At 40.6% G+C, this 23123-nt stretch overlaps 2 protein-coding genes across 2 annotated transcripts; both read left to right on the top strand.

Moving 5' to 3' along the window:
- The first annotated feature begins 3688 nt into the window (after positions 1 to 3688).
- LOC119743184 (centromere/kinetochore protein zw10 homolog) lies at positions 3689 to 8934 on the top strand. The gene is made up of 7 exons (XM_038219566.1): positions 3689 to 3799; positions 5160 to 5345; positions 6005 to 6109; positions 6408 to 6500; positions 7179 to 7289; positions 7804 to 7922; positions 8756 to 8934. Exons 1-6 carry the CDS (start codon positions 3695 to 3697, stop codon positions 7906 to 7908), a joined length of 705 nt encoding a protein of 234 aa, XP_038075494.1. The 5' UTR covers positions 3689 to 3694; the 3' UTR covers positions 7909 to 7922; positions 8756 to 8934.
- A 284-nt stretch (positions 8935 to 9218) lies between these two features.
- On the top strand, positions 9219 to 13335 carry LOC119743185. Its single transcript, XM_038219567.1, has 2 exons — positions 9219 to 9511; positions 10662 to 13335. The coding sequence occupies exons 1-2, from the start codon at positions 9425 to 9427 to the stop codon at positions 10887 to 10889; spliced, it is 315 nt and encodes a 104-aa protein (XP_038075495.1). The 5' UTR covers positions 9219 to 9424; the 3' UTR covers positions 10890 to 13335.
- Positions 13336 to 23123: the final 9788 nt, after the last annotated feature.

Below are 23123 nucleotides of genomic sequence, written 5' to 3'. Positions count from 1 at the left end.
CAAAAACGATGTCACCGTGCACGGCACGGCCACGTTGACCAGGGATAAGTGCGGGCACAGGCCCGGCAAAAACAATGTCACTGTGCACGGCGCGGCCACGTTGACCAGGGATAAGTGCGGGCACAGGCCCGGCAAAAACAATGTCACTGTGCACGGCACGGCCACGTTGACCAGGGATAAGTGCGGGCACAGGCCTGGCAAAAACGATGTCACCATGCACGGCGCGGCCACATTGACCAGGGATAAGTGCGCGCACAGGCCCGGCAAAAACGATGTCACCGTGCACGGCGCGGCCACATTGACCAGGGATAAGTGCGGGCACAGGCCTGGCAAAAACGATGTCACCGTGCACGGCGCGGCCACATTGACCAGGGATAAGTGCGCGCACAGGCCTGGCAAAAACGATGTCACCGTGCATGGCACGGCCACGTTGACCAGGGATAAGTGCATGCACAGGCCCGGCAAAAACGATGTCACCATGCACGGTATGGCCACATTGACCGGGTATGCGCGTGGCCCGGAAAAACGGACGATGTGCACGGTCAATCACGCTGCGCTATATCGGCTCTGTTTTTTTTTTTTGAGATGCAACAAAAAAACTCATGTGTCATAACTCCCAATCGGTGATCAGCCGCCGTCAAAATCCCCAGTACTATCCCCAAAACTAGGCCCCAAAACAAGTGAGTCGACTTGACTCAACGGTCGACTTGTCTCAACGTTAGATTTGTCTTTCCATTTATCACACATACGGTCGAGTTGTCTCAATGCTCGAGTTGTCTCAACGGTCGACTTGTCCCGAGTCGAGTTGTCTCAACGGTCGACTTGTCTGACCCCCCTGGAGTCACAACTACGTTAAAAGTACCGGGTCGTAAGAGTCCCGAAATCCCGGACTCTGTATCCCCAGTGCATTACAAAAACGATCCATTTTCCCTATATTATCCCGACCCAGATTCCATAATTCATACCTCATACGATGCAACAGGCATTTACGAAGCTTGTAATCGACTTCAAACAGAACAATGAAGACTAAAATATGAAATTTTTCAATGATTTTGGTGGCAATTCTCGAGAAACCATGAGAAAAGTCGTGCAACACTATTCTGCCGACCGCCGTTGACCCCCCCAAAAAACACAACTTCGGCAAATAAAAACATCAGATTTACCTCAAAACAGCCTTCAAATTACTAGATACGCCACCTGAGGTACAAGGAGAGATCGATGATTAAAATCAAGGTGCTGAAGTTTGCTTACGAGTCGGATGAAAAGTGAAATTTCCCGTTCAATTCCAAGAGCTCCCCTCGCGATCTATTTAATTTGTGTATTTGTGATTTAATTTGTGTATTTGTGTAAGTCGGCAAAATGACGACTTGCAGCAGAAGCCGTCATTCGCGTAAGTCGTCACAAATTCTCTGGTCCCGAGAGTGCCGTCTTAGCTGGAGTTTATGTAGGATAAGTAAACAATCCAAAACCTGAAATTTTCGGGGATTTCAGGACCTAGTGCCCCTTTAAAGTTTATTTTATTGGAATATTATTTGAAAATCTTAAATGGAATATTTGAGGGGAAAAAAATTATTCTAGAAATTAAAATACTGAAAATCGAACCGGGAGGTTTTCAGTGATGGAATTGTGCCAATTTGGTAGAAACAATAAAATTCACTTGTGATTTTGTGGTGTATATGAATAAAAAAAGAAAGAAGTCTGCACATTTAATGCTGTGTAGTGAATATTCATGTTTGAAAATGTATTTACAGAAATAGTGTATGATAACATTTGTGAATTTGTTTATTTTATCATATTCACCATTTTAGCTCAATGAATACAAAGCTGTCATCACCGAGGGATTTGAAGCTTCTCTACGGAAAACAGGTCAGTCAGCAGTTACACAGCAAACCAAAACAAATAATCACACAGAATATGTGGCTTGCCCAAGGACACAACATATGGCCAGCAGGTGGATTGGAACCTCTGACCCTCTGATCATGAGTCACGAACCCAAACCACTTGGCTGCACTTGTCCCAAGTCATGTGAAAAAGCAAAAGTGCCTTTTGTCCAAACAAATTGTAATGTGTTGAACAAAATGTCAGTGTACACAATATATTCAACCTCAACCTACATCAGTGTTCTAGCCAGGGTGAAATTATAGCGTAGGGGTAATTTTGGTTCGGAGACTAATGCGAGCGCGGAGCGCAAAGCCCTTACGGCGTGGGGTCCGGGGCCCGCTTAAGGGCCCCGAAAAATTTTGGACTCTAGATGCTCTGTGGTGCAATCTGAGGCGATTCCCTGCCACTTTCCCCTGATTTTTTTTTAGCAGAAGTGTTTAAAATTATAAGAAATTTTGTTTTATTTGTTTCAATGATTAATACTCTTGCTCCTGTAAAGTTTCTTCTGTTTTCAAATTTTAGATCACGTTTACAATGTATAAGTTGTTCCAAGATCGATGCTTTCTGATGTTTAACCATTTTTAGTAGTTCCTCAATGTTTTAAAAAAAAATTGGGATTTACTTTGTCAATATTAAGTGTGAGAACAAATCGCATGAACATTTCATATTTCAAGAAGCCTTGTGTTGTGTAGCGCTGCCGTAGTAGCAGTAGTTCCGATTTTAAATTTGTAAATAAAACCATCCGATCGGCAGGGAGAGAAATTGTAAAACCATGGAGGTCTCAGACATAAAAAGTCGTCGGCGATTGCAATTTCAATATGCTACAACACAATGTGAAGGAGAAATCTCATTTTTGTTATGTTAAAAAATATAATTGTAGATAATGACGATGAGAAATAATCACCGGGAATTGCTTCCCATCCCGGCCGCAGCCGGCCCCGGCCGGCCCGGCGTGCTGGCGCGGCGCGGGCCAGCCCACACCGGCTACGCCGCTGGCGAACTACGCGACCAAATTTCCCTCAGCATTTGAGAAAGCTACGCATTCGTGGAGCGCTGAAAAACTTGTTTTGTTGCAATACTTGCTGATTGGTTTTGTCCTAAGAACAAACAAATCCGTTTTTACTACCAAACTTATTGAACTGTTATTATCAGCAACGAGTAGTGTAGTCACAAACCCAAATTTTCGACAACGACATTCTTCGAGAAGAATTCCTCACGTGCGGCCATCTTTGGGGACGGATCCATTGATATCGTAGGGGTGCTTAACCTTTCTTTGGACATCGTTTCTCGAATAAATCCTTTACGAAAATTATGTTCCGACGTTGAAGGACTTATTTTCAAACAGTTATATGTTTCGGACTTGATAAAAAGTATTATTTATAATTTTAAAACAGTTGAAATGCTTGTAAATATTGACCTTAGGAAAGCACACCCGATAGCGCAAAATGGTGTGGTCCACGTACGTCCGTACGGAGCACTGTATCTACGCAGCACAAAACAGCACGTGCTTATTGCTATCATAGCGAATGCGTGTGGCGCAGCATCACGGTAGGGGTATCGTACGGGGTACGTGCGGTGGGATCGTTGTTTATTTTTCGCTGTGTCGTACGGCCAGTGCGCAATGCTCAAAGTCGCTGCGCTTGTATACGAACAAACGGCAGATATTTTTTTTTCGCAACCAAAATTTATAGCGTAGCGGTAGCGTAGCGGCGCGATTTAAGCGTAGCGCTTATTTCCGAAAGCGTAGCGGTTGCTAGCGCTATTTGATGCCTGGCTAGAACACTGACCTACATAGTGTAAAGGGTTTTTGCTAATGTCTTATTTTTATGTTTGCAGTGCCATCCAGCTGTTCTACACAGTGCGAAACATGTTTGAGATATTTTGTGATGTCGTACCCACATACCACAGAGATAGTCTGGTGAGTCAACTTCTGGACTTTTTCAAACGGTCATTTAGTAATACTGAATTTCATTATCATCTGCTAAATGTCATAGTTGCTCAAAACAATTTGTCTGAAATGCATAGATAGGTGCTCAGAGATTGTATTAGAGATTAGTCATGTACCATTAGGGGAAAAAAGAAGACTTTTTCAGTGTGTAGTTTTTCTTCAAAATGATAACATGCCGGATGTTACAATTTTTCGGGTGCACCACAGAGTGACAAATTGTCTATGGACTTTGTGCACACGATACATCACTTTGTGGTGCAACTGACAAATTTTATGGGAAGATTTTGTACCATTACTATCCTTTCACCAAATTGATTTTTGTAAATAAGCTGGCCAGTTTGTTTTCAAACAAATAAATTAATACATAAATCTGCCTCCAAGTCTGTGTCACGAAAATGTGAACATGTAGTGAACATGAGTCAGAAGTGAGCGTGAGTAGTCACTTAAGGCCTTTTTACACTAGAGCCTCTCAACCCGGGTTGAAAATCTCAACCTGTCAACTGTGATCCAATGAAGATCCAAACTTTGCAAAAGCAAATTCTACTCGTGTTTGAAATACAATAACCAAATATGAATTCACAAGGTCGTAACTCCATTCTGCAACAAAGTCATATCTCGCGCGAGTAAAAACGTTGTATCTCGAGGTCCATTGACTTTGTGTGTTACATCAGGGTTATTTTTAAGTGAGATACGACATTTTGACATTCTGAAACTCGTGTTTCACGAACGGCCCATTTTAGGAGATACGACCTTGTTGCACGAACACAACTAATTGCTAAACTTGGGTTGTTAATGGCACATAGGGACATTTGCAATTAAACTGAAACATACCTACCGATTTAATGCTAGATTTGACCTACCTTGCTACGCCAACCTGACAACCTACCGCTTTAACTAGAAAATCCTAGCTCCAAGTGAAGATAGGACCGGTACCAAATAACCTATGAAACTATTCCACCTGACATGGTATCATTTAGAAGAAAATAATCATTGAAGGTGCTTTTAGAAAATGTGCCCGCTGGCACATATTTTTCATGTGTTAGCAATGAAATCCAGTTATGAGACCCCTAAAATTGTGCGACCATTTTCTCTGTTTTCCGGAAATGTATAGTATCCACTGAGCTGAAACGTCAACAAGTTTGTTATGCACCCTTTTTATGATTGAGCAATATTATTGATTTGAATGAAAACAAACAAAAATGCACAAAAAAAAAAATGTTCCTGTGTACAAAAGCAAGGATGAAAACAATGAAGAAAGTTATGTTGATATTGTCTTCAACTTACACAACAGAAATCTTTTATGTTTTTTTTAATTTTTCTTTTGAAACAGCAAAAGCTACCCCAGGTGTGCGCTCTCCACCTCAACAACTGCTTGTACATCGCCCATCACCTGCTGACTCTAGGCCATCAGTATCGTCAATCCTTACCCCCGCCCCTCTGTGACGGCACATCCACATTTGTCGACCTCATCCCTGTCTTCAGGAAGCTGACATCCGAATGTTTCTTGGCTCAAATGGTAAAAAAAACAGCAGCCTATTTTGTCTCATTTGTACTGAGTCAACACAGCCTGGATGTGTCGGGTTTCTACTGTACCTCCTGATATTTCAGTGGGACTAAACTTCAGCACTGAGTTGATTTTATTGGTCTAAAACTTTTATCCCGTTGTTAACCCTAGCCCTGCCAGATGCAACACAGTGCATCAGGTTCAAACATCTGTGGGACCTTGCTGCACTGAGCCACCAACACCAGTGCATAAACGGCCAATTCTGAAACATTGAGAGTTAGTCCCATTGAGCAATGCCACAGTGGTATCCTGCTGCAGTTGGTGACCACAGACTCTGAGGCAGTTTAGCCTTGAGATTGCCAACCTGATGGATCTTGCTACACTGAGCAGGGTTGTAGACAAGTGTTGCATGTTGCTGCATGTAGCAGGGTTTCTAGCCACAATACCCTGGAGGGTTAGGGTTAAGGCCAGTGTATCCTTCTTGGCTACGCCAATCCTAAGTTTTGACATCACAACAGGTATTCATCCCACAGATTACAAAAGTTGCAACACATTTCAACAGCAGCAAATTTCACTTTAAATGTTATGTGAAATGTGCATTGCACTCACATTCAAGCGAAATAAATAAACTCTCCTTATCCTGTATTTGCATTACCGCTTCTATGTTGCAGAGAATTCAGCGAGATCAATTAGTGGAGGATCTGTCTGGTGCTGAGGGCTTTGACCAAGTAGCCACTGACGACAACTTCTTGGTATGTGAGAGGGCCATTAAACAAGTACGTTCAGCAATAATCCAAAATTTTGTAAATGGAGGCAAGATAATGCTTAATAATGTTAATAGTCATGTAGTGTGTAGCCCGCTATTTTGATGGGAAACTTAGGGGGCTTATTTTGGTCAATTTTCAGCTCGTGATTTTCACGTGAGACGGCTGCCCGGGCTTGTTTTTATGCACAATCATTTCATGCAAGGTGACCAGAGCTTATTGTGCACTCACACTTGTTTCGTCTGTGATATCCTTGTGGAATACTGCCACTAATTCGTTAGAACATTTTTTTTGTTGCTCAACTTGACAGGACATCTCAGCTGATGATGCGCAGCAGTTACATTTGTTACTCTCGGGACTGCAAGACAGAATTCCACACTTGATCAAACTAGGAGAAGATGAGGTAAGAAAGCAATTCCTGAATCTAATTTGTTTGTTGTTGCAGAATTTGTTGATAAGATGTTAGGTGGCCCACGAAGTGATGTATATAATGCGTCTAATAATGCACAGTATGTTGCTTTGTGGACACCAAAAAAAAGAGAATCTTTGGGGTTTTTGTTCGGTGTGTAGCAGACTACTCCATGAACCTTATTCACAAGGAAGCCATTTTGTTGTGTTCCCTGAATGTGTTTCATAAGTTGTGAGCTGTTGAATGAGATGGTGCCCAACTATTTATGCGTTCCAAGCCTCACTTTCATGTTTTTTTTTAAATGTGGCTTAAAACATTAGGGTATGTTTAATCACAAATGTTAAATTATTCATCAGAGCAGACTTCTATTAATTTGTAACGTAGTGCTTTCAGTTCTCTACACAAGAACCCAAAAATAAAGATTTGACCTCATTCTCAATTGAATATGGCCGACTCATGAATAAAGCCCATAGCTTAGAAAAGTATGCAATCTCTGTAGATATTGTTGCGTAGGATAGACATCGCTCATTGCTTGAGCGGTACATGATTACCATTGCTAGCTTATGCTTCACTTGATCAGAAATTGCCCACAAATCCACTTTTTCAGACAATTAGAAGTGTATTTACCCACTGTAAAGAAGGTTGACTTTTGGTTTTTGGATTGATGCATAGGAACCAGTTTTGATGCAGAGTACCGTTGATCAGTGGACGTCATTCAGCGAGTTGCTGTTTTTGTTAGACGCCAGCATGCAAGATATTGTTGACAGGTGGGCAGAGGGCAAGGTGAGATACAACACAAATAGGATTCAAATTTTAAGCAGTAAAATTCTGTCAGGTTGAACAAGGAAATTAACTGGAGCAGGGTTTGAACCTATGACTTCAAGATTGCCATTCCAGTGCTCGATCAACTGAGCTGTCTAGCCCTATGCTGGCAGTTCCCTATTTGTAATAAAAAAAGTTGTATCTTGTCTGAGTGATCCCCGTTTGGTTATCTTAAGTTTGCAGCATTGCTGATGTTGCTAGCATTGTGACTTAGGGTGTGATCCCTGGCTACATGGCATATGTGGGGCTCACCCCTTGAACAAAGACATTGACAAACCACCAACATAGGGCTGGATAGCTCAGTTGGTAGAGCGCAGGAACGGCACTCCGGAGGTCGCAGGTTCAAACCCTGCTCCAGTCAATTTCTTTGTTCAACCTTAATTTAAAATTAAAAACATTGTTTATGTTGGGAACTCCTCTTCTTGTCTAGTTGCTCTTTAAACATTTGAGACTGTGATTCTCTCCGTCATTCCAGGGACCACTCGCTATGGTGTTCAGCGCCAGTGATGTGAAGAGCCTGATACGGGCCATCTTCCAGAACACCGACAGACGAGCCACATCGCTCGCCAAAATCAGATAGGACCAGCCGGGAAAGTAAGCTGAGTTCAAGGCATATAGGATCATTTGCCATCATTTCATGAACTGGACCAAATTTAAGGGCTAATAATTTATAGCTGACATCGTTCCACTGAGCTGTTCAATGTATTGTGTCTCCATGCTGAAAAACCACAAAAAAAGCTGTTCTTTTTCAACCCTCAAAGTGCAGTTTGTAGAATCTGTCATGCATAGAACCCATAGGTCACAGGGTGTGCCTGAGTGCCAGCTCTGTCAGGGGCAAGTAATGCACAGATATATGTAGTGTACCCGAGCATGTGCATGAAGTCAACAGCCAACTCACAGCTGTTTAACAGATGTAGTATTTTAGAAAACTGTCTGTTCTCAGCGATGGTTGGGGCCATATGATAGGCAGAGTGTGATATGGACCATGGTATATGAGATATTATCTTCAAATAAACTTGGATCCTAGATCCTGATTGGTGAATCCATGGCAACAAGCCATGCTACATATAACAATGTAGCACGGCCACAGTCCATACTGCACTCCGCATATTGCACTATTCTAAGATGCGCGCGCCATTCCATACGAACATGAACAGCGGCATGTGTGTTTCATCTTACTGTGCCTCAAGTTTGCTTAAAGGTAAATTTGTTATCGCGCTCACGCTTGTGGAACACAAAAAATGCAGTGCGTCAGCCGAATGTGGGACACAGACACACTGCATTATTCCGTATTCCACTTGCACTCGCGGGATGACTAATAATACCACATTGTTGCCATGGATCGACCAATCAGGATCAATGATTTAAGTTTGATTGAAGATAAATTTTCATATTTGCGTTTCTACTTTTGATTTTACATAACACAGCGGACGTTTGTTACAGCCAAATCATCCCGCGTCAACTTATGCCTATCCACACCCTACAGTTGTATGTACAGCATATTAAAGGCACATTACAGCCTGGAATACGCCAAATTGGGCTACAAAACAATATAAAATGGAAAGAGCATTTAAAGTGGATTATAAACATCCACACAAACATCCTTAAGAACTGTGTATTTTGTGTTTTACTTGCGAGAGCCATGCGAGAACAAATTCAGAAAGCACAAGTTATTATAAAACACAAATTTGAAGGCAAATGAATGCCTACTTTCTACAAACTCATTGTAGCGATGGCTTACAGGAGCTTCAGTGGGATTCATTTTCTTTCTTTTTTTTGGTGAAATCTACAAGCAGAATGTCGCTCAAAAGATTTGGCAGGCCTTTTCTTTAGGGACCTTGCATCACAACTAAAAACAGGTTAGCACATTTCAAATTGTTTTTATTCTAGACAAGCTCGCAACAACAAATTCCTCATCACTTGCAACAACACCGTGATGCCAGGCACGGCCCAGTTACTACAACATTGCACCTTCCTCAGATTGTCTGCTCACCAGAACAACCCGACGACAGCAGCGCCTGTAACTGGTATCTGGCAAGCTGGTGTCCTATCACCCCATAGATTGTCAGTTGTTACTCAACCCACCGGTTTGTGTCATGACTGTGACGTCGCCTGCCGTTCAGCCATTGGTCGGTGGAAATCAATTGACTGAGTTTGATATGAGCCGCAGGATGTATGACCAAGTAAGAATTTGGTTAATAACCCAAAGCTGTACCGCCCTAAATCGCCTTGCCTGTTACTCCCTGTACTACCCCAAACTGCCCTGCCTGTTACTCCCTGTACTACCCCAAACTGCCCTGCCTGTTACTCTCTGTACTGCTCCAAACTGCCCTGCCTTTTAAGCCCGGTTCATACTTCATGCGAAAGCGATTGCAAATCTTTGACGTCATGGCAAGTTTTCGTGCTGCGAATTCAACTGGGGCAAATTTCGCAGCGAATGTTTCATGATGTCAAATTTGCTTTGCATTCGCATTCGCATGAAGTATGAACCTGGCTTTACTCCCTGTACTGCCCCTAACTACCCTGCCTGTTACTCCCTGTACTATCCCAAACCACCCTGCCTGTTACTCTCTGTACTGTCCCAAACCATCCTGCCCGTTACTCCCTGTACTGCCCCAAACCAGCCTGCCTGTTAATTGCTGTAATGCCCCAAACCACCCTGCCTGTTACTCCCTGTACTGCCCCAAACTACCCTGCCTGTTGCTCCCTGTACTATCCCAAACCACCCTGCCTGTTACTCTCTGTACTGTCCCAAACCACCCTGCCCGTTACTCCCTGTACTGCCCAAACCAGCCTGCCTGTTAATTGCTGTACTGCCCCAAACCACCCTGCCTGTTTACTCCCTGTACTGCCCCAAACCACTCTGCCTGTTACTCCCTGTACTGCCCAAAACCAGCCTGCCTGTTAATTGCTGTAAGGCCTCGAACCAGCCTGCCTGTTAATCCCTGTACTGCCCCAAATCAACCTGCCTGTTAATCCCTGTACTGCCCCAAACCACCCTGCCTGTTAATCCCTGTACCGATACCACCGTAGACCAACCTGCCTGTTACTCCCTTAAAACAGCCCTGCCTGTTACTCCCTTGAAACAGCCCTGCCTGTTACTCCCTTGAAACAGCCCTGCCTGTTACTCCCTTCCTTGAAACAGCCCTGCCTGTTACTCCCTTGAAACAGCCCTGCCTGTTACTCCCTTGAAACAGCCCTGCCTGTTACTCCCTTGAAACAGCCCTGCCTGTTCTACCCAAACTGCCCTGCGCGCCTCAAAATTATTCTCAAGCCAATTGCAAAAACCTGTTTTATTTAACTTTTATAAATTTGTTTTTTATTTCTGTCTAGGTTCCACCATCCCTCCTTCAGTCTTCACTGACTGCAGGTGTCGTCAATTCTTCAGGAGCTATGAAGTCTCCTATGGACATCCAGAAACGCATCTTGCTTCAGCATCTACGCCTGCAGCTGGAGTTGCTACAGGCTCAGCGACTACAACAAGCGTGCCTCCGGCTAAATGTAAGACGAGGCAGAAACACAGAAAGGGGAGGGCAGGGCATGGATCTAGAGGAGCGGTGATTAACGTGAAGAAGCTATGTCACATGCAGGATGCTGAGAAAAGTAAAAAGCACAAGAACAACTCAACCGCCAGTCAACACAAACCCAGCCCAACATTCAAAGTCGACGGGGCTATGAATCATGTGCTGCAATATCCAACCTGGCGATTGTAAACAACAACAACAGTAATAACAAATGTGACGGTGACTCTCAAGATTGTTTGACCCAGCCCCATGCTCTAAACTCGTTACGGAAACGAAAATCTTCCAAACGACCACGAAAAAGCAGCAGTGGAATTGATCCGTTCCGTGGAATAACAGTCAGTGATTCCGAGCCAGTAGTGGACAACATCGGCCATTGCTTTTGAAGTCGGCAAAGAGTCTGTACCCCTTGACTTGTCCTGCACTCTTATGCCCACCTACAACACGGGGAACATGATTACCACCAATGCCGCTGTCGAACCGATGACTGGGTTGTGGCAACGGAAACCAGGCTATGAACATGTCAAAATGATAAACCAATCCCAACGTCAAGGATTTGAATTTAGTCAGATCCCAGAGGTAAGGTCCCCAGAGTCCACCTATCTGTTGTACAGTTGCTGTGACGATGAGGCATGGTACCAGTCCTTGCAGTCTGATGAGGTGGATATGCTGCCCAATCAGAGCTCAGCATCTCCTGCTGCTGGCCAATCAAATGCCAGCATGAGCTCGCCAATGCAACCGTGGTCATTCTTTGCAAGGCTTGTGCACAGTGAGCAACAGAAGTCCCTATTTTAAAATAATATTCACTTTGCAACCCAACTTGCAGTAAATGAGTACCTGTAGTTATAGAAATAAGTGCAAGAGTTCTATTTTTCAAACATAATTTCATTGTTCTAAATTGCCAGATAGTTTTGTTTATTTTGCCCAAGGTAAGCTTCAAAATGACAGTGTATTCCCGAAATCCCTGTACGTTATGAACATTGTATGTACACAACAGCTGATGTGAATTTACATGTATGTGATTGTTTTACCTATTATATTCAAACGAAAAGAATCAGATTTGATCTTAGATTGAACACGAGTGTATACTGTTTTACATCTGTGTATGTTGTGTAAAACGTTTCAATACACATGTATCAGAATATATGTATCATCTGGAATAATTGCCCAGAGTACTGAGGCAAACGAATATGAACACTGTTGTGATTCCTGTATTTATCAGGTGTACATACTTGCCGTTTAGAGAAAAGTCAGCGTTTTTTTTTTTTTTTTTTTAACATTTAAATATTACTGTAGGCCTAAAGCTGGCTCCTTGATTTTTTTTTCGATTTTGGCAAAAACAAAAACGAAATTGCTTAAAACTTGCAGGGAAGAAGATGCTTAGAGAACCTTTAAATATATTCTTATTGTGCTTCCCATGTGCTTCTCAACCGAACATTACATTGAAAATTTGGGGGAGAGCGGTTCAAAATGACTTTTTTTTCTCAATAGATCAGTCAATTTGTCCAAATCTTCAAATTTGTTGTGTATATTTCACGCTTAACACGCTACATTGTTTTGGTTAAATTATTTTATTGTTTGACGACCAATGACTCTATTACTTTATCACACTATTCCTTTATTACATGTGCATTAAATGTTACATACGATATCGTCTCCACAACGAGTTTGCTGGTTTTGTTCAATGTAAGTTGACTCTATTTCGCCATGCAATTTATTTATCGTGTTTAACACGCTACATTGTTTCGATTATAATAATTGTATTGATAAATGATTCCTCTTCAAATTCAACAGATTTGCGTTTTCTTTCTAGTTCAATTAATTTTCGAAATTTCAATTCAGTGCATCAGATACTTCTTGAGTTAGTCCGGAAACTGAGCGTGTTGTTTTCGTGTCATGAAAGTTTACTCAAAATACCATATATTTTTTTCGCTTAACACGCTACATTGTTTCGGTTATAATAGTTGTATATTGATAAACGATTCCTCTCCAAATTCAACAAATTTGTATTATCTGTCTAGTTGAAATAATAGTCAAAATCTAAATTCAGTGCAGCAGATACTTCTTGAGTTATATTCTGGAAACGAGTGTGTTGTTTTCGTGTCGTGAAAGTCGACACTAGATTGCCATTTTTTTCGCTGAACACGCTACATTGTTTCGGTTATAATAATTGTATTGATTATTAATTGATTCCCCTCCCAATTCAACAGATTTGCCTTATCTATCCAGTTTAATCAATGTATGAAATTTCAATTCAATGTAAGAGATGTTTCTAAAGTTATTTTTTGGAAACCGAGTATGTTGCTCGTGTCATGAAAGTTGAGTAAACTTCGCCTTGTATTTTTCACGCTTAACACGCTAACATGTTCGGGTTAAAATTATTTGTTATTGTTTGACGATTCCTCTCCAATTTCAAACAGTTTGTGTAACCTATGACGGCAAAACACTCAATAAAATTTGACTTCAATACATAACAAATTTCTTGAGATATCGTCTCCACAACGAGTGTGTCTTTTTTGTTCCATGAAAGTTGACTTGAATTCGGCTTGTATTAATATCTATCTAGTTTAAACAATATACGAAATTTCAATTCAATAAATTCCCTGAAAGTTGCTAGAAAGATGTCTTAAGGGCCCTAGAACGCATTCCAAATCGATTTTTGGAAATTACTATTTTTTCCAAAATTGACGATTTTTTCCCAAATCTTCCAAATTATGTGGGGTAGAGTATTGATTGATGTTCCTCTTGCATCTGAATGAATTTCTGCCTTGTTTTGAGAAAAGTCAATTTTTGGACGATTTCGACTAAAAATGTAAAAATAATCCCTTGTATTTTTTTCAATTTTGGCCAAAAAAAATGAAATTTCCTGAAAGTTGCTAGAAAGATGCCTGAAGGGTCCAAGAAAGCATTCCGAATCGATTGCTGGACAGTTTTGCTATTAAAGGGGAAATTCTGTCTAAAAATTAAGATAAAAAAAGTATGTACCGCTTGAGACGACCGTCAATAGTCGCCCCTAGAAGTAAGTACCGCTAGAGGCGACCACCAATAGTCGCCCCTAGAGGTACTACATACCGCTAGAGGCGACCATCAATTGTCGCCCCTAGAGGTACGTACCGCTAGAGGCGACCACCAATAGACGCCCCTAGAGGTACTACATACCGCTAGAGGCGACCATCAATTGTCGCCCCTAGAGGTACGTACCGCTAGAGGCGACCATCAATAGTCGCCCCTAGAGGTACGTACCGCTAGAGGCGACCATTGATAGTCGCCCCTAGAGGTACGTAAAAGATGAAATTCTAAAATTAAGATAAAATGAGATAAGATGAAAAATTAAGATAAAATCCAGATGAATTTCTGCCTTATTTTGAGAAAAATCAATTTTTAGCCGATTTTGACTAAAATTGTAAGGCTAACATTTTTTTCAATTTTTGCTCAAAATTGAAATTTCCTGAAAGTTGCAAGAAAGACGCCCTAAGGGCCCTAGAACGCATTCCAAATCTATTGCTAGACAGTTGGCTTTTAATGGGGAAATTCTGTCAAAAACAATTACCTTTGATTCTCCAACAATTGACGATTTTTGCCCAATCTTCAAAATGATGTGTGCTAGAGTATTAATTGATGTTCCTCTTGCATCAAGATGAATATCTGCCTTGATTTGAAAAAAAGTCAAATTTTGGCCGTTTTTGACGAAAATGTAAGGCTAACCCCTTGCATTTTTTTCAATTTTGGCCAAAAAATCAAATTTTCTGAAAGTTGCTACAAAGATGCCTGAAGGGTCCTAGAACGCATTCCAAATCGATTACTGGACAGTTCTGCTATTAAAGGGGAAATTCTGTCGAAAAATTAAAGTAAAATCTCTCCAAAAAATTACTTTTTTTCCAAAAAATGACGATTTTTGCCCAAATCTTCAAAATTATGTGTGTATGAGTTTTGATTGATGTTCCTCTAGCATCCAGATGAATTTCCGCCTTGTTTTGAGAAAAGTCCATTTTTGGCCGATTTTGACGAAAAATGTAAGGCTAACCCCTTGCATTTTTTTCAATTTTGGCAAAAAATGAAATTTTCTGAAAGTTGCTAAAAAGATGCCTTAAGGGTCCTAGAACGCATTCCAAATCGATTACTGGACAGTTCTGCTATTGAAGGGGAAATTCTGTGGAAAAATTAAGTGTAAATCGCCCAAAAAATTATCTTTTTTTTTTTTTTTTTTTTTTCCAAACATTTACGATTTTTGCCAAAATCTTCAAAATTATGTGTGTTAGAGCATTGATTGATGTTCCTTTAGCATCCGGATGAATTTCTGCCCTGTTTTGAGAAAAGTCAATTTTTGACCGATTTTGACGAAAAAAGTAAGGCTAACCCCTTGCATTTTTTTAAGTTTTGGCCAAACAAATTAAATTTTTTGAAAGTTGCTACAAAGATGCCTGACGGGCACTAGAATGCATTCCAAATCGATTGTTGGACAGATGTGCTATTAAAGGGGAAATTCTGTCGAAAAACTAAGATAAAAAAGTATGTACCACTAGAGGAGACCATCAATAGTCGCCCCTAGAAATACGTACCGCTAGAGGAAGTGGCGTAGCCACGGATGGGGGGGGGGGGGGGGGGAGGGGGGAAGATAGCCCCCCCCCCTCCCCCCCCCCCATTCATTTTTGAAATTTTTTGTGTCGCGACACAAGACACTGTTTAGGAGAGAAAAACAATATTTTCTCCAAATTTTCTGTCTAGTTGGTTTTCTTTTCGTGACCAATCATCTGGCCACAATTCAATTCAATGCTCCAATTAATTTTTGAGATAGCATGTCGTCGCGGACAATCGTTCCTGTGCAAAAGTGACGCAAATGTTCTGTTTGGACTGCCACTGCAGCCCATCGCCAAGTTTTCCTACGTGTCGCGACACAAGAACTTTTTTAGGGAGAGAAAAACAATGTTTCGTTTAAATCTTCTGTCTGTTTTGTCTTCTTTTCGTGACCAATCATCTGGCCAAAAGTCAATTCAATGCTCTAATTAATTTTTGAGATGTAGACGTGGACTATCGTTCCTGTGCAAAACTGAAGTAAATGTTCTGTTTGGACAGACACTGCAGCCCATTGCCAAGTTGTTCTGCGTGTCGCGACACAAGACACTGTTTAGAGAGAGAAAAACAATATTTCGTTTAAATCTTCTGTCTATTTTGTCTTCTTTCCATGACCAATCATCTGGCCACAATTCAATTCAATGCTCCAATTAATTTTTAAGATAGCTTGTCGTCGTGGACTATCGTTCCTGTGCAAAAGTGAGGCAAATGGTCTGTTTGGACTGCCACTGCAGCCCATCGCCAAGTTTTGCTACGTGTCGCGACACAAGACCCTTTTTAGGGAGAGAAAAACAATATTAAGTTTAAATCTCTGTCTAGTTTGTCTTCGTTTCGTGACCAATCATCTGGCCAAAATTCAATTCAATGCTCCAATTAATTTTTGAGATAGCGTGTAGACGTGGACTATCGTTCCTGTGCAAAACTGAAGTAAATGTTCTGTTTGGACTGACACTGCAGCCCATTGCCAAGTTGTTCTGCATGTCGCGACACAAGACACTGTTTAGAGAGAGAAAAACAATATTTCGTTTAAATTTTATGTCTAGTTTGTCTTCTTTTCCTGACCATTCATCTGGCCACAATTCAATTTAATGCTCAAATTAATTTTTAAGATAGCTTGTCGTCGTGGGCTATCGTTCCTGTGCAAAAGTGAGGCAAATGTTCTGTTTCGACTGCCATTGCAGCCCAGCGCCAAGTTGTTCTCCGTGTCGCGACACAAGACACTGTTTAGGGAGAGAAAAACAATATTTCGTTTAAATCTTCTGTCTAGTTTGTCTTCTTTTCATGACCAATCATCTGGCCAAAAGTCAATTCAATGCTTCAATTAATTTTTGAGATAGCATGTCGTCGTGGACTATCGTTCCTGTGCAAAAGTGAGGCAAATGTTCTGTTTGGACTGCCAATGCAGCCCTTCGCCATTTTGCTCTCCGTGTCGCGACACAAGACACTGTTTAGGGAGAGAAAAACAATTGATTCGTTTAAATCTTCTGTCTAGTTTGTCTTCTTTTCATGACCAATCATCTGGCCAAAAGTCAATTCAATGCTTCAATTAATTTTTGAGATAGCATGTCGTCGTGGACTATCGTTCCTGTGCAAAAGTGAGGCAAATGTTCTGTTTGGACTGTCAATGCAGCCCTTCGCCATTTTGCTCTCCGTGTCGCGACACAAGACACTGTTTAGGGAGAGAAAAACAATTGATTCGTTTAAATCTTCTGTCTAGTTTGTCTTCTTTTCATGACCAATCATCTGGCCACAATTCAATTCAATGCCCAAATTAATTTTTGAGATAGCGTGTAGACGTGAACTATCGTTCCTGTACAAAAGTGAGGCAAATGTTCTGTTTGGACTACCACTGCAGTCCATCGCGAAGTTGTTCTCCGTTTCGCGACACAAGACACTTTTTAGGGAGAGAAAAACAATGTTTCGTTTAAATCTTCTGTCTATTTTGTCTTCTTTTCGTAACAAATCCTCTGGACAAAAGTCAATTCAATGCTCCAATTAATTTTTGAGATAGCAAGTCGTCGTGGACTATCGTTCCTGTGCAAAAGTGAGGCAAATGTTCTGTGTGGACTGCCACTGCAGCCCATCGCCAAGTTGTTCTCCGGGTCGCGACACAAGACACTGTTTAGGGAGAGAAAACCAATATTTCGTTTAAATCTTCTGTATATTTTGTCTTCTTTTCGTGACCAATCATCTGGCCAAAATTCAATTCAATGCTCCAATTAATTTTTGAGATAGCATGTCCTCTTGGACTATCGTTCCTGTGCAAAAGTGAGGCAAATGTTCTGTTTGGACTGCCACTGCAGCCCATCGCCAAGTTTTGCTACGTGTCGCGACACAAGACACTGTTTAGGAAGAGAAGAACAATATTTCGTTTAAATCTTCTGTCTAGTTTGTCTTCTTTTCATGACCAATCACCTGGCCACAATTCAATTCAATGCTCCAATTAATTTTTGAGATAGCATGTCGTCGTGGACTATCGTTCCTGTGCAAAAGTGAGGCAAATGTTCTGTTTGGACTGCCACTGCAGCCCATCGCCAAGTTGTTCTCCGTGTCGCGACACAAGACACTGTTTAGGGAGAGAAAAACAATATTAAGTTTAAATCTCTGTCTAGTTTGTCTTCGTTTCGTGACCAATCATCTGGCCAAAATTCAATTCAATGCTCCAATTAATTTTTGAGATAGCGTGTAGACGTGGACTATCGTTCCTGTGCAAAACTGAAGTAAATGTTCTGTTTGGACTGACACTGCAGCCCATTGCCAAGTTGTTCTGCATGTCGCGACACAAGACACTGTTTAGAGAGAGAAAAACAATATTTCGTTTAAATTTTATGTCTAGTTTGTCTTCTTTTCCTGACCATTCATCTGGCCACAATTCAATTTAATGCTCAAATTAATTTTTAAGATAGCTTGTCGTCGTGGGCTATCGTTCCTGTGCAAAAGTGAGGCAAATGTTCTGTTTCGACTGCCATTGCAGCCCAGCGCCAAGTTGTTCTCCGTGTCGCGACACAAGACACTGTTTAGGGAGAGAAAAACAATATTTCGTTTAAATCTTCTGTCTAGTTTGTCTTCTTTTCATGACCAATCATCTGGCCAAAAGTCAATTCAATGCTTCAATTAATTTTTGAGATAGCATGTCGTCGTGGACTATCGTTCCTGTGCAAAAGTGAGGCAAATGTTCTGTTTGGACTGCCAATGCAGCCCTTCGCCATTTTGCTCTCCGTGTCGCGACACAAGACACTGTTTAGGGAGAGAAAAACAATTGATTCGTTTAAATCTTCTGTCTAGTTTGTCTTCTTTTCATGACCAATCATCTGGCCACAATTCAATTCAATGCCCAAATTAATTTTTGAGATAGCGTGTAGACGTGAACTATCGTTCCTGTACAAAAGTGAGGCAAATGTTCTGTTTGGACTACCACTGCAGTCCATCGCGAAGTTGTTCTCCGTTTCGCGACACAAGACACTTTTTAGGGAGAGAAAAACAATGTTTCGTTTAAATCTTCTGTCTATTTTGTCTTCTTTTCGTAACAAATCCTCTGGACAAAAGTCAATTCAATGCTCCAATTAATTTTTGAGATAGCAAGTCGTCGTGGACTATCGTTCCTGTGCAAAAGTGAGGCAAATGTTCTGTGTGGACTGCCACTGCAGCCCATCGCCAAGTTGTTCTCCGGGTCGCGACACAAGACACTGTTTAGGGAGAGAAAACCAATATTTCGTTTAAATCTTCTGTATATTTTGTCTTCTTTTCGTGACCAATCATCTGGCCAAAATTCAATTCAATGCTCCAATTAATTTTTGAGATAGCGTGTAGACGTGAACTATCGTTCCTGTACAAAAGTGAGGCAAATGTTCTGTTTGGACTACCACTGCAGTCCATCGCGAAGTTGTTCTCCGTTTCGCGACACAAGACACTGTTTAGGAAGAGAAAAACAATATTTCGTTTAAATCTTCTGTATATTTTGTCTTCTTTTCGTGACCAATCATCTGGCCACAATTCAATTCAATGCTAAAGTTTAAGATAGCTTGGCGTCGTGGACTATCGTTCCTGTGCAAAAGTGAGGCAAATGTTGTGTTTGGAGTGACACTGCAGCCCATCGCCAAGTTGTTCTCCGTGTCGCGACACAAGACACTGTTTAGGGAGAGAAGAACAATCTTTCGTTTAAATCTTCTGTCTAGTTTGTCTTCTTTTCATGACCAATCACCTGGCCACAATTCAATTCAATGCTCCAATTAATTTTTGAGATAGCATGTCGTCGTGGACTATCGTTCCTGTGCAAAAGTGAGGCAAATGTTCTGTTTGGACTGCCACTGCAGCCCATCGCCAAGTTGTTCTCCGTGTCGCGACACAAGACACTGTTTAGGGAGAGAAAAACAATATTTCGTTTAAATCTTCTGTCTAGTTTGTCTTCTTTTCATGACCAATCATCTGGCCACAATTAGAATCAATGCTCCAATTAATTTTTGAGATAGCGTGTAGAAGTGGACTATCGTTCCTGTGCAAAAGTGAGGCAAATGTTCTGTTTGGACTGCCAATGCAGCCCTTCGCCATTTTGCTCTCCGTGTCGCGACACAAGACACTGTTTAGGGAGAGAAAAACAATTGATTCGTTTAAATCTTCTGTCTAGTTTGTCTTCTTTTCATGACCAATCATCTGGCCACAATTCAATTCAATGCCCAAATTAATTTTTGAGATTTTTTCGTTCCTGTGCAAAAGTGAGGCAAATGTTCTGTTTGGACTGCCACTGCAGCCCATCGCCAAGTTTTGCTACGGGTCGCGACACAAGACACTGTTTAGTGAGAGAAAACCAATATTTTGTTTAAATCTTCTGTCTAGTTTGTCTTCTTTTCGTGACCAATCATCTGGCCACAATTCAATTCAATGCTCCAATTAATTTTTGAGACAGCGTGTAGACGTGGACTATCGTTCCTGTGCAAAAGTGAGGCAAATGTTCTGTTTGGACTGACACTGCAGCCATCAATAGTCGCCTCTAGCGGTACGCACCGAATTCCGTATCGCTGGACCAGGGTACAATATAAAATAAAATAAAATGGCATTTTATTCTTTCTTTTTTATAGAAATAATATAAAACAAAAATAAATAAAAATACTCTGCTAGGTACTTAGCGGGTCTCGAGGCCGTTGCCTCTCGGTTGAGCGCTAGGTTGCCTACCACCAGGCTATTGCCCTCTCCCTGCATATTAAAGGGAGTATTTAAAATATAAATTCTCGGAAGTAATTGCGGAATTAAAAAAAAACCCATAAATATCATTTTAGGGCATCAAATAAAAAGTCACGCAGAGAACAACTTTCAATAAATTTAAAGGGATCATGCGGTAGACAAATATAAAGGCGATATTGCTCGTAAAAGGTAGTGAGACTTTTTTGGCCATCAAGGTTGCTTTCATTCGGATTTTATTTTCACGTTTAAAACACTTAATTGTTTTCGATCTCAAGTGCTTTGCTGTTGGACGAATCCCCATGATTGAAAATATACTCCTGAATGTGATATATTTTGACGGTTAAAACACTCTTGAAATTAAATTGGCGACCGTGACACACTATGAACAATTACCCATCGAAATAATGAGTTAATTCATTCAGTATTCCTTGATATATTGCCCGAAACATGAATGTCTTCTTTTTACTCAAAAGTCAGACATCCGTATTGACGCTGTACGAGTAGCGACCACTATGCATGTGGCGCGCCCTCTAATGAAAGATTGGCTAAAAATGATATTTTTTAATCAATTAGTCGTGTGATCTTTTGCCCAAATCTTCAAGATAATGTGCTTGAATGTTGATAGATACTCATCTGATATCGAAAGAGGTTTCGGAGTCGTTTGGAGAAAAGTCTATCTTTTTTTTGGCAACGCATTGGAGAGAAACAAAATAATAAAAATTAATTAAACTCAGAAATATTTCAAACGTCACACCTTATACACAGAGCTTAGTAGTTGCACTCTACAATTTTATTCAATCTATTCATTCCAGAAACCTTAAACTAGAAAATAATTTGAATCATAGCAAGAAATAAAACAACAAGACAAACAAATCCAGTGTTAACCTTGTAACAATCACTGAAAAAAATGCAATCATTTCCAAAAACCAGAGCGTAAATTTGGACACCAATATTTGTTAGACAAAATGAAACAATGTTAAAACAAATTATACTGTCACATGCAGTTCAAATTTCCTTTCGTAACTTTGACTGAACATACTTGTACTTACTTTGAGCAGATCTATTGATATTAAAGAGGGCAATAACGTCTAAGTTTTGCAGTTACTAAATCGGACGCATGGCAGGTCTATTCAAATAGATTTCTCGTCTACTTGTATTTTTGAAGTCGAGTTTAAGTGTACATGTTGCATCAATAAACTGCAGGCTGGAAGACATTTCTGAAAAAGCAGGTCAACAATGTCAATTCTGAGTACTGAAATAAAAAATATGTCTCTAAATCTTTGAACATGGATTTTTATCAGTGGGGAAATAACGGATAATTTGAACATAATTTTTCAATTTTCTTTTCATTATGAGGAGAAAAACATGTTTTGCATTCAAATGTTTTTTTTTGTTTTAGACAGTTACATACCTAGTTGAAAGGAAAGAAAGATACTTGAAGTGATATATGATAATATTTGACAAATAGTGCAGCTTAATGAGAAATGAAAGTAACTATTCAGCACTTGATTACAAGTACATATTATTGAGAATATTTTAGAAGGATTTCTTAACAAAACATGAGAAAGTTCTAAGAAAGGACTTTTGTTTTAGAGAAATCGTCTTTTATTTAAAATGTATTCTATTTTAATTCTGGCCAATTTTTTAAATTGCTTTAAACTTGCAGGACACTTGTCTGAGGCCAAAAAAATAAGTCTTCGGTTTCTGGTATGGAGCTTGCCCAAAAATTGGTGCAGCGACGCGGCATTTAAAAAAAATAAATTTTTTCTTCAAATGTCGGTGATGACTGCAAATGGTGCCCGAATAAATTTAGTGCAAAATATATGTGAGCCTACAGAAGCCACATAAAGCTTATGCTCCATAGTAACCCCATCTTAAAACACATTAAACTTGTATAGCAGCAGGATTCCAGTCAAACCAGTGAGTTGGGCGGTTTTTGAGACATAATCTTACAATGAAAAACTGTTTAAGTTGGCTGTCGCGCATGGCTACAGTGACGCGCGCGCATACCAGAAACTGGAGCCTTTTTGGGAGGGGGGGGCCTAAAGTACTTGAGGCCCAATTCCAACACGATTTCTGGTCAGATATTCCATCCAACAGATAATCACATCAAAAATGTGGGAGAAATTGCGGTCACAAAAGATAACTTCTTTCCAATCAATAAACCAGTAATTTTTGCTCAAATCTTCATAAAAATGGATTTTTGAACACTGATTGAAACTCTTCTTACATTGTAGGGAATTTCCGAGTCATTTGGAGGCAAGTCCTGTTTTGGCCAAATTTTATAAGAAATGTTAGGTTGAACCCTTGCAATTTGTTATGAGTTTTGGTAAAAAAAACCCAAACTACTTGAAACTAAAAGAGCGAACTGTGAAGAAAGTTTAAAACTGCACCTTGAAGAGATACCTTACAATACAATGGCATAATTATCTCTAGAAATTTGGTCTTAGGGCATACAATCAACCCCCCCCCCCACTTGATCAACCTAGCCCCACCCCTTATTGATCTTAATTTCCCATACCAA

The sequence above is a fragment of the Patiria miniata genome, unplaced genomic scaffold, assembly GCF_015706575.1.
Source record: "Patiria miniata isolate m_02_andy unplaced genomic scaffold, ASM1570657v1 HiC_scaffold_6, whole genome shotgun sequence".
Classification (NCBI taxonomy): domain Eukaryota; kingdom Metazoa; phylum Echinodermata; class Asteroidea; order Valvatida; family Asterinidae; genus Patiria; species Patiria miniata.
This window is presented reverse-complemented; position numbering and strand designations above follow the sequence as displayed.